The 12,643-nt window shown below is 43.7% G+C and overlaps 1 protein-coding gene across 2 annotated transcripts in view; it reads left to right on the forward strand.

The window, feature by feature from the left end:
- Positions 1-4,074: 4,074 nt before the first annotated feature.
- The window catches only part of CDHR1 (cadherin related family member 1), a 62,435-nt gene continuing 53,866 nt past the window's right edge, over positions 4,075-12,643 (forward strand). For both annotated transcript variants that reach the window (XM_025189622.2, XM_075934805.1), the window contains exons 1-2: positions 4,075-4,268; positions 4,984-5,079. In XM_025189622.2, the coding sequence (XP_025045407.2) occupies positions 4,208-4,268; positions 4,984-5,079 (157 nt within the window). In that variant the 5' untranslated portion in view covers positions 4,075-4,207. The remainder of the gene's footprint in view (positions 4,269-4,983; positions 5,080-12,643) is intronic.

Consider the following 12,643-nt stretch of genomic DNA (forward strand, 5'->3'; position numbering starts at 1 on the left):
CACATGGTTCCAGTCTGTAGGCACTTTGTATAATGTTGCTATTCCAACACAGTTGTGTCAGGATTGTTGTCATTGTTAATACGATAACTACTATCTGTGATACAAGTTAACAGCAACCTAGATTTCCACAAAGCCTTTGCTAATAATACTCCATTCATTGTAATGTGCTTTTTACTGTGCTGAGGCCTTTACACTTGAGGAAATTCGAGTCCAAAAACTTAAAAATTCTGTACCAAAACATTAAAAATTCAGCATATAATATTTTACGAGTCTACCAAAATCTAGATATTTCAATTGTTAAAATAGTGCAATATAATCTTTCTGGTTTCAATTATTTTGGTAATTAATGTAAACTGCAATACAATGGATGGAGAATGGGAGTGGTAAGCTCTGGAGAAAAACCCCAACTTCCCTTCCCTAATGGTAATGTAGCCAGCTGTGACCCTTTAATTTGCACTATTAGACAACTAATATATGCAGTCGTATGTTCAGCGTTACATCACAGGCAACTGGACAGCAGGTGAGGGCTGGGGAATCAAACTCACAGTTTATATTGGCTACTGGCCATCTCCAGGTAAATCAGTAGCAAACCATTCACATTTTGATAGGGAATTTTTTTCATTCCAAAAATTCAATTCAGTTCTAATCACTAGAGCACCATAAGCCATATGGCCCTATTGCTGTTTTTACCACTTTGGCACTTTAAAGAAATGTTAAAAACTTTTACCCCAGTTTTATGCTCCTGGGGAAATTGACAGACAATGGAAATGATGGCCTCCTCCCTCTTAGCAGTGATTTATGTCTCTATCAGCTGCTATGGGAGCCCAAACTGACCAGCCTTTGCTGCTGGGGAGGGGCATGCCACTCTTCCAGCTTTCCTTTATTTCCCCATCAGAATTCATTTTTTCTGCAGAGAAACAAACCTGTGGGGAACATGAGTTCTGCACATGTGCAATGGTGCAGAATCCTCTCAGGAATAGGCCTTCTAGTTAATTTGTCCTGCGGGAAGAGTGTCCATACAGGAACATAATTGTTCCATTGGGATTCTCCCTGCAGGCCAGGAAACTTTGTGTTGGGGTTTTATTCTTGAGAACACTATGCATCTAGGCTACATCTACACTGGCATGATTTTCCGGAAATGCTTTTAACGGAAAAGTTTTCCGTTAAAAGCATTTTCGGAAAAGAGCGTCTAGATTGGCACGGACACTTTTCCACAAAAGCACTTTTTGCGGAAAAGCATCCGTGCCAATCTAGACGCACTTTTGCGCAAAAAAGCCCAATGATTTGCGCAAGAGGGCTTTTGCCCGAACGGAAGCAGCACAGTATTTCCGCAAGAACACTGATGATCTTACATGAGATCGTCAGTGTTCTTGCGGAAATTCAAGTGGCCAGTGTAGACAGCTGGCAAGTTTTTCCTCAAAAGCAGATGATTTTGCGGAAAAACTTGCCAGTCTACACACAGTCCTAGTGTAAAGATGTCTCTCTTCTGTGCTCTCCATCTTTGCTCTGGCTCCTGTTTCTCTGACTGGTGAACTACGTGTGGCTCTCTGTATATATAGCAGGCTCAAATTCAGGGGTGGGCAAAAGGGTCTCCATAGGCCAGATGCCGCCCACCAAGCAGGTTGATCTGACCCGTGGAGGCCCTGCTGCTCCCCTACCCCCATACCAATTAGGGCCTGGGGGTAGGGGAGTGCTTGAAGCCTTATCCACTCTGCCCCTGTCCTGTGAGCAGCATGCAGCACTTTGCTCACAGGGTGGGGCAGAGCTGAGAAGGCTTCATGCCAATTGGCCCGGGGGCGGGGGAGCATGTGAAACCTCCTCCTGCCCTGCCAGGAGCACATGGTGCAGGGCGGGGGGGGGGGGAGCGGAGGAAGCTTTGTGCGCTTCCCCTGATTGGCCTGAGGGTGGGGGAGCGTGCCAAGCCTCTTCCAGGGCAGGGGTGCCTAGTGGGAAGGGGGGACAAAGAGGGTCCCCCACCCCTTCCCATTTAGGCCCCACCCCTTCCGGGGTGGCCCGGGCTACTTTACCATTTTTTAAGTAGCTCCCGGGCAAAAATGATTGCCCATCGCTACTCTAATTAGTGGTGCCCTTTGTATTATGAAAAAGGCATAAAATGAAGTATATTGAGCCAGATTGTCCCCTTCACACCTGTGGTCAGAGAAGATGAAAACCTGTTGGATTCAAGCAGGAAGAGGGGCAGGCTGCCTCTTCAGCACCATCCTCCTCTTCTTCCCACTGTGGTGGTTACTCTGCAATGACCAGGCTCCATGGGCATGTTGTCCATGGAGTGGTCCCTATGGAAGATCAGAGAGTAAGGCCATATTGACTCTCCCCCATTCATTTCCCCACTGCTCCTCTCTTCATTCGGAAATTCCCCTCAGGGTAGCATCCAGGCAGCAGCTGCACGCTGGATTCATGCTCCAAGATGCCTAGAAGCTTAAGAGAAAGGAGGCTATAGAGGTGGCTATAGCTTCTGCCTGATCCCCCAAAATCCATGTGCCTGGGGCTAAATCGACTGCTTGCATGGAACAGAAGCACTACCTGCCCTCTGCCTACCAAACAATATAGCAGGAACGCTCAGCCTGCCCCTGTGGCAGCCGTTCCAGTGATGTCAGTGGGCTTCGAATCAGGCCACTTGCAGAATTTCCAGTTTTTTCTGCAGGGAGAACTCACACAGGGAGCAGTTTCACCCTTTGTTCATTAAACCAAGCGCGGAAGTTCCTATCTCAGCTGACAAGCTGGGCTGAACCTTGTCATTCATATGTTTCAGAAACAATTCATATGCTTTCCATCCACATGCTTCCCATCCCATCCATATGCTTCCCATTCATATGCTTCCCATGGCACAGTGCAAATTATTCTTACTAAGGATCAGTCCTATTCCCATCAGCAATGGCTTGGATCCAAGAAAGCACCTATGTATGTAATTAACCCCAGTGAAATTAAGCATATGTTTAAGTGCTGTGCCTTGGATCCAGTCTTAAAAGCATGCTTTGGAGGGAACCAGCTTTAGGAAAAGAGACACTATTTCATTCTCCATGATCAGTCCTTAGCCTCTGCCTTTATTGAGAACTGCTAGCACAAGTGCCTATAGTGCATGTGATAATGGGTACGCTGATACAGCTACCTGTTCACTGGAAACTGAACTGATATCACCAACGCTGTCACTTCCCATTCACATTCAGTCTTCATGTCTGCTGGAAGGAAAAGTATCTTTGATTATACATGAGTAGCAAAGTGATTTATTAAAAGAAATCTAGGACAAAGAGTGGGGAAAAAAGAATTGTGTTAATTTCTTGCTAACTTCTGAGATGATAATTGTTTTTTGTTCTGTAAATTCAAAAACATAATTAATATATATGACACTGCTGACAACTAGAACACTGCTTAAACATCTTCCTTTAGGAATTATTACCATTTGCCAAATTCCTCTTATGTTTTGTTTATACATACTTTCCAGTGTGGATTTCCTTCCCCACAAATTTATATTCCTTGGAGTACTTCTAAAAAGTTTCAGGATGTCAGTTATAAATTATATACCAGCTATAAAAGATGCGTCCTATACTCAACTGAAATCCAAACATTTACAAAACAAATCTTTAACCATTTCATGAATAGAAGAACTGCTGGTACCTTCTTTCTGTGAGATTTTCTGTTGTAATTGATGAGCTGGCCTCCTTTAAAGTATTGATATTAAGGTATTATTGCTTACTGTTCTACGCATTTGAGTTCCTAGCCCCTTGATTCTCAATAAAGCCAAAATCTAAAATAAATAGAAACCTCTCTTAGTTCTGAAAAGCAGAGGAGCAAGGTAGAGAATAACACATTTTTAAAAAAAATTCAGCTTTACCTGCCTTCTGGCTTCTACATTCAGGGAGAAGAAAGTGGTTCATTAGGCAAGCTAAGTACAGTACAAATAACAGACCCTGTGAGAGTGATGTTGATTCCTCCCAACCTTGTGTCAGAAATGAGTCCCACAGCTCCTTGCAAAGTAATTGGTCTAAGTACGTGGTAGGAAGGAGTTTCTTTAAATTCCTCAGAAATTAAGACGTGTCATCCGCTTAACATCTTAACATCTGTTACTGCCTCTCGCACATTTCACCACCCCACAGGTCGGAAGGAGACTTTGCCAGTCCCTTCAGACAAAAAAACAAACAAACCAAAACACCTTTGAAACAGAGAAGAAATTAGCCATTCCTTCAGTGAGATGAAGCATGCAAGACATTTCACCCCATCTTTCTTTCTCAATTTCGTGCATGTCTGTCTGGGTGAGTATGGCTTTCTTTTTGTTAATAAACACATAGGAGGACATGGCATAGCCAGTAGTAATCTTTATTGATGGGATAAAGTGGTCTTGAAATTGTTTCCTGAGAGACTAATCACTCTGCAAATGTTACCTCCTCTCTGTTTGCATATTTGCAGTTTTGTTACAAGTGGACTATTTTGATTCTTTAATTGTGAGTGATTAGAATGACAACTAATTTGCTTTCTTTTTCTTTTTAACTTTGTTGTCTGGCAGCAAGTAAGTAACTATTTAATTATGGCTTATTGCTCATTCCATAGGTGTCATTTAAAATATGTTTAGAATATTGAATAGTCATTGGCCAGGTGACAAACATACACACAGAGTGTATGGGAGCTGTATTCAGAAATCGTGAACGGTTGTGAAGATTACTTTGCAAGGAACAGTGTCTGAATGTTGAAGCTTTTGAGGCATATCCTATTTAGTTCTTTTTTTATTCTAGACTCATATTCTTTAAATGCTGATTTGAAGTATTGGTACAAGACCATAGAGGAACAATTTAACATATATATTTAAAAGGTAAAAAGTTCATTAGTGTAATTGGACATGTTACAAACGTGTATTATTCCCCAAAGGGCTGATCATTCTTTTGTTCAGAGAGGGAGAGGTAGGATAGGAAATTCAAGGTACGGCAGTTTATGAAATGCTTTTCTGTGGGTTCTGCTTTGTTTTAATTGCAGTCCAGGCCAATTATGCCCCGTACTTCTTTGATAATGGAGCCAGCAGTACAAATGGGAACATGGCACTTCTCAGCCTTTCAGAAGATACACCTGTTGGTCAGTATCACAGTTCTCATGTTTAAATTAATTCTAAAATTACTGTCATTTGTGTCTGGATCACTAAGAAGGTCTGGGAAGGCATGCAGTTTATTTTGTTGTGCTGTCTATTAACACATGCCCCAAATGTTCTAGTGGCTTTGCCTTTCATACGTTGAAATGTAATTCTTTCTCTCTTGATAGACCTTGTTACGTTTAAAATGGTCTGTATTTTGAAATCATTATTTTTCTCTCCTGCGCTATTGGTCACCTAATTCACCCAGGGCATGCAAGAAACTCACATGGTTAAAAATTTTGCCAATGACCCCAAGCTGGGAAGGGTTACAAGTACTTTGGAGGACAGGATTTGAAGACAGATAACCTTGCCAATTTGGAGAATTGGTCTGCATTCAGTAAGATGAAATTCAGTAAAGACAAGGTCAAAGTACTTCACTTGGGACAGTGGTCACCAACCAGTAGATCAGGATCTACTGGTAGATGTTGGGACCTTTGACAGGTGATCATGTCAGGTTTGTCCAGGGGGCTATTCAGTGCCAGCACTTCATCTGCCCCTCTAAGCACTGCTGTGTTGCTCCTGCCCTCTACTTTGGAGGTGCTCTCAACTCCTGGGAGCCTCCTGCTTGCTGTGCAGGGCACAAGAAGATAACGAGGGGGCAGTGATGTCAGGGTGCCCTTTCCCCTTCCTGTACTCCATCTCCACAGAGCAGAGGGGAGCAGGGATGGAGAGAGTTTGATGGCTGCTTTTGGGAGTAGTGCAGGGCCAGGGTAAGGGTGAGCCTGTCTTAGCCCCCTGCACCACCACCCAGAAGTCACCTGTGGACTCTGCATTCTGAACCCTGGCCCCAGTCCTGAACCCCCCCTGCACCCCAAACTGCCTCCAGAGCCAGCACCCTGAGTCCCCTCCTGCACCTCAACTCTCTGCCCCTGCCTCAGCTTAGAACCCCTCCCACACTCCAAATCCTTTAGCTCAAGATCAGTGTCTGTATCCCCTTCCCATCCCTCTGCCCCCAGTCTGATAAAAGTGAGTGAAGATGGGGAATGGGAGAGAGGATGGAGTGAGCAGGGATGGGGCCTTGGAGAAGGGGAGGGAAGGAGGCAGGGCAAGGGTGTTTGGGTTTGAAGTAGATCCTGCATTGCACTTAAATTCAAAACGTGATCTCATGCTTAAAAAGGTTGGAGACCACTGACTTAGGGTATGTCTAAACTGTACTCTTATTTCAAAATAAGCCAGTCTGGAATAGTTATTCCAAAATAGCTTATTTCAAAATAGCAAGTCTACACTGCAGGAAACCTCAAAATTAGTTTGAGGCAGGCATCCCTAAAGTAGACATGCTATCTCAGTTTAGAGCTCCAGGAGGCACTGGGGAGGAATAACTTAGAATGGCCTGGTGAGGGGCTATTTCAAGACAGCAACAGTAGAGCATCTACACATGCCTTATTTCAAAATGCCTATGTCAGTATAGGCATTATTCCTCGTAGAATGAGTTTTACAGATTTCGGAATAAACTGTCCGTTATTTCATAATTATTTTCAAATAACAGAATGGCTGTGTAGACGTTCACATTGCTATTTTGAAATAATGCTAGTTATCTCAGTATAGACACACCCTTAGAAAGGAAACATCAACTGTGCAACTACAAAATGGGGAATAACTGACAAGGCAGTAGTACTGCAGAAAAGCATTTAGGGGGGAGTTTGGATCTCAGATTGAAGGAGTCAACAGTGGGATGCAGCTGTGAAAAACACAAACATTATTCTTGGATGTTTTATTGCTGTCATATATAAGACATAGGAGATATTTGCTCCCCTCTTTTGGCATTGGTAACACTTCAGTTGAGTGCTGTGTCCAGTTCGGGCACCACACATTAAGAAAGATGTGACCAAATTGGAAACACCAGAGGAGAGTTACAAAGAAGGTAAAACATTTAGAAAACCTGATCCAAGAGGAAAGGTTTAAAAAACTGGGCATGTGTAATTTACAGAAGAGAAGTCTGAGGGGAGACCTGATAACAATCTTCAAATATGTAAGGTTGTTATAAAGAGGACAATGATCAATTGTTTTCCATGCCCACCAAAGACAGAGGGTATGTCTACACTACCCTCCTAGTTCGAACTAGGAGGGTAATGTATGCATACCGCACTTGCTAATGAAGCCCGGGATTTGAATTTCCCGGGCTTCATTAGCATAAGCGGGGAGCCGCCATTTTTAAATCCCCGCTGCTTCGAACCCCGTGTAGCGCGGCTACACGGGGCTCGAACTAGGTAGTTCGGACTAGGGTGCCTATTCCGAACTACCGGTACACCTCGTTTCACGAGGAGTAACGGTAGTTCGGACTAGGACCCTAGTCCGAACTACCTAGTTCGAGCCCCGTGTAGCCGCGCTACACGGGGTTCGAAGCAGCGGGGATTTAAAAATGGCGGCTCCCCGCTTATGCTAATGAAGCCCGGGAAATTCAAATCCCGGGCTTCATTAGCAAGTGCGGTATGCATACATTACCCCGCTAGTTCGAACTAGCGGGGTAGTGTAGACATACCCAGAATAAGGAGTAGTTGGCTTAGTTTTCAGTAAGGGAGACTTAGGTTGGATATTAACAAAAACATTTGACTATACTGATACTATAAGCACCTGAACAGGTTACCTAGGGAGGTGTGGATTCTCATCACTAGAGGTTGGACGGACACCTATTGGGGATGTTCTGTGTATACTTGGTCCTGATTCTGCACAGAGGGATGGACTACAAGAACTTTTGACTTCCCTTCCAGCCCTACATTTCAATGATTTTATTATTCTAAGGCTCCTTCCCCTTCTTACCTCCCCACCCCCCAGGCGAAGGATCCATGTAGAGCAGCTGCCTCCGTAGTATTGTGCTGTTTATTGAGCACTGCTTGTGTGCTGAGTTTTGAACTAAGCAGGGAGGATACACGTTTCCTCTCCTCATGCAGATTGCAATTTACGGAACAGATTGTGACTTTACCAGTTACTCTTATGTTTTACCCTGTCCCTACATGAATGATACTCTGTTTACTTCTGTTTATGACAGGAGGGGGCTGTTTGCTTGTACCCTCACATAGGATTTTGGTTGGATTTTTAATTTACTTCTTTTGCAGCAAGTGGAGTCAGCATGCCAAGGATAGATTTTTAATTAGCATTAACACTGTGCTGGAAAGTGTTCCTAGGGTGTTAATGATATGGAGAGCTTGTGCTTTCAGATATAACTCATCCTAGGCTGAACTGGGATAGAAATTGCAATCAAACCATTAAATTTCTATGACATATTAACTACCGTGTAGTCACATAATCAAGTGTATCCGTTCTACCGGGGAAAAAAAACCTGCTCAGGAAATAGTAGGGCATAAAGATCAACAAACCCCATTGTTTCCTATTTGAAGACCTCAGCAATATCCAACATGAATTTCAGTGTTTCATATTATCTTCAGCAGTAGAAATTTCCTGCTGCCTTTATAAGATAGTATCAGAGGGATAGCCATGTTAGTCTGAATCTGCAAAAATGGCGAGGAGTCCTGTGGCACCTTATAGACTAACCGAAGTGTTGGAGCATAAGCTTTTGTGGGCAAAGACCCACTTTGAAGTGGATCTTTGCCCACGAAAGCTTATGCTCCAACACTTCAGTTAGTCTATAAGGTGACACAGGACTCCTCACCGCTTTTATAAGAAAGTCCCTAAAAACTGCAGCAGGTAAAAGGCTTTGATTACCGAAAGAGATTTTGTCTAGTGCTCAGGCTTACAAAGAAGATGCCAGATCGTATGGCTACTATTTGACTTATAGTGGTGTTCCTACTATGCAGATCCTTCTTTTTTCCCTCATAAAGGATGAAAACTGTGCAAAGGGACCCTTACTGGGTTTTTGGTCACTCAGGGCATGTCTACACTAGAGAGAAGATTGACCCTCCAGAGGTCAATCTTCTCGCATTTGATTTAGCACAGGGGTTCCCAAACTTTTTGACATGGGGACCAGTAAATCCATTCATGAACTTTTGGAGGACCGGTAACATTCATTTGCATATTCATTAATCAAATGATGACTATTCAAATAAGTTATTTCTGGTCCTCCCAAAGCCCCCAGTGCCAGCTTTAGCAAAGCTTTTGATATGGTCACCCACAATATTCTTGCCAGGAAGTTAAGGAATATGGATTGGATAAATGGACTGTAAGACATACAGAAAGCTGGGTAGACCAGGGTTTCCCAAACGTTTTACTTTAGTTGGAACCCTTTTTTTTCAGTACTGTTTTTTGCAGCCCAAAAATATAAACACATAAAATACAAACTGAGAAAATACCAGACATATAAATGTCTGGTATTTTCTAATTAGGTACGTTTTATTATTACTAGATGTATCAGTTTGTAGTTTCAAACTGCCTGGCTGGTAAATGTGTCAGTCTGGCTTCCCGCCAGCCGATTTGCTCCCCTCCCCTGCTTCCCCCGCTGCGCCTCCGGCCAGCCCCACTTCCCCCAACCCCCTCCTGGACAGCCAGTTCTCCCCCGCTTCTCCTCCCAATCTCCCTTGGCCAACCCCACTGCCCGCGTCCAGCCCTGCTTCCGGTGGCCGCTTCTCTCCCCCCCACCCACATCTTCCCCAGACAGCTCCCTGCTCCCAACCTTGCACCCCCCAGCAGCCTTGCTTCTGCAGCCCCCCAATCTCCCCGGCCCATCCCGATTCCCCCGTCCAGTGCTGCTTCCAGTGGCCAGCTCTCCCCTCCTTCTCCTCCGCCCTTTCCCCTCTCCCCCCCCCGCCCCCGACCGCCCCTAGCTATGCCTCTGCCAGGAGCCAGAACATCCGGCTGCAGCCTCTGCCCAGGCCGGCCGAGGGCTTGGGGGACCCGGCGCCACATGGGCACTCCGGGAGCCCGGAACACCCCAGCAATCACTCTGACGCCCGGTATTTTTTTTCCACCTATTGTGTTAGGTGCTGTACCGGGCTCCGGCCCATAGTTTGGGAAACGCTGATTTAGCAGGTCTAATGCAGACCTGTAAATTGAAGGCTGAGGGCAGCCCCTGCCAGCGTACGGTACTCCTTCTTCTGCAAGGAGTAAGGGAACCAGACAAGAACATGTGCTCGCATCGGCTTCCCGCTGTGTGAACCCCACCACAGATCAGCTTAACGTAAGCCAACTCCAGTTAGGCATTTTGCATAGTTGGAGTTGTGTACCTTAAAATGACCTTCCTGGTCTAGTATAGCTCAGGCCTCAGTTTCCATCCTGCAGATAGTTCAGTAGGAAAAAGTGGGTTTGCACAAGTTCAGATTGAAATACATTCTCATGCACTTGCATAAAATTCTTCTTCTGTAGCCCTTATGCTGCATGCTCTATTAGATGGTTATGTGTTTCTTAGGCATGATATTATCATTGCTACTTATTTGTATTGGGGCAGTTCCTAGGAGTCCTGATGATGGAACAGGACCTCTATTGTGTTAGGTACTGTACAAACACAACAAAAAAAGTGATACTTTCCTGAAAGAGTGCGAGACTGGGAGCCAGGATTCTAGGTTGCCCCTGGCTTGCTGTGAGATCTTGGGCTTCTTTGACTCAGTTTCCCCATCTGTACAGGGGGTGTATTATTAGTTTGCTGCACAGTGCTATTGTTGGACTTAATTGAAGTATTTGCTTTCCATAGATGAAAGGTATCATGTACCGCAAATGTCAAGCGCTATTTTTATCAGTAATGTTCATGGCATCTGAAACTCCCAGCATAGCTTTTTAAACAGATAATACAAGTGGAACAGCTGCCACAGACAGCCAAATGTGCTAAAAATCCACAGCAGGATGTCTCAGAAAGGCAGAAAAAATCAGCTGGAAGGCAAAAAACAGCTACACATTTGGAGAGAAAATAGACAGGACAGAGCTATAGAAGGGTGAAGAGAGAGAAAGTGAGAAATGTGAAAGTGAGGCAATTAAGAAGTGAAAAGTTATAATACAAAAAAAGTGAGAAAAAGACTGCATTGACACTGAAGTCAATGGAGTTAATCCAGATATAAGTCTGTAAAAATGAGAGCAGAATCTGGCCTGAAACGTGCTTGAAATCAAGACCAAAATTTTCAAAAACAGGATATTAGAAGTCAGTGGGAGCTACTGGATGTTCATCACTTTTGAAAATCAGCTCTTTTATATAAGAAGCTATGTAGATACTTCACCATAACATCCTATTTTTTGAGACCCATCTCAGAACACTTCCCTTCCCTTACCCCTTCCCCCCCCCCCACCTCCACTTTTATTTTATTTTGCAGTAAAGCAGAAATAACTCTTAGACTTCTCTGTGCCTTTTTTAATTACTTTGTGAATTACAAAGTTATATTTATAGGTTCCCTGGGAATTTTTAAATGGAAAAGCCTAAGGAAAGCATCATTTGGTTTGCAATTTTGTGAACCTGTTTTTCAAACTCTTTGTATTTGTTGGGTTGGGGTAAGCTGGATCTTGGCAGTGTGAATTATCAGCATTCCTCTTGTCCTCTGCTACTATTTGCAAAATATAAACTTTTACTATAAGAAAGAACCACATTTTTAGCATTTCCAGTCACAGAGATCCCCATGCACATGAGACCTATTGCAGTGCTGTCTGGTTGAGTCTTCCAGTGGTTTGCCTGGTGCAGAAACCATCAAAGACATTGAACCACAGAGTGACCTTAAACATAGGATGGCAATCTTACAAAACTCAGTGATTCTGAATTGTTTTAACCAGGAACCAGGGGAAACATAGTGTTTTCATCTGACAATACACAAGAGTCTTGTTGGGAGCCCACTTCAGCCGTGTTTGTTTCTAGGAAAGCACACTTCATATCTTTGTGTGCTTGCCTCATTCATGCTTCCATTGGCAGAGCCAGGGAAAATGAATTGCCTGACCACACAACTTCTTCAGCTATGACCCTTTTTTAAGGAGAAAGAGCTACAACTTGTTGTGAGCTGTCTGCTGTGTAAGCAAACGTCACTACTCATGCAGCCAGTAGTTTCTCAGATACCATATTTTGTATATAGTAGAACGTTTGCCACAATGTAAAATACACGTTTCCATAAGCATGCTTTTGTGCACTGATATAATTTTCAGAGTTGTTTTCCAATTTTACGAGAGAACGACCTTTCTAGGAGTTAGATTGAGCATTGAACATCAGGACTCCTGAGTTCTACATCTGACTCTGGCACTAACTTGTAATATATGTCAGATAATTCACATAACGTGTATGTGCCTCAGTTTACCCACACAATAACAGCGTCAGGCCCACTTAATTGGCCTTTGAAAATTACTTTAAAAATCCTGGGATGCAGGGTGCTATATAAATGTGAAGTAGGATAATGGACTTTCAAGGATATTGCCCAATTAATATCCCACAATGGTTTGAAAAGGTAGATGGTAAAGTCCCTCAGGACAGGACACTTTTGTGTGGTCAGGTAATTTGTTTTTCCTGGATCTGTCAATGGGAGCATGAATGATGCAAGCACACAGAGAGATGAAGTGTGCTTTCCTAGAAACTACAAAAGCCTGGCACCATCCTCCCTAGTATTTAAAAATAGAAACAACAACCTCTTTTTGCTCCTCTCATAGGAAAGTTAGAGG

This window comes from Pelodiscus sinensis, chromosome 8 (genome assembly GCF_049634645.1).
Source record: "Pelodiscus sinensis isolate JC-2024 chromosome 8, ASM4963464v1, whole genome shotgun sequence".
Taxonomy (NCBI): Eukaryota; Metazoa; Chordata; order Testudines; family Trionychidae; genus Pelodiscus; species Pelodiscus sinensis.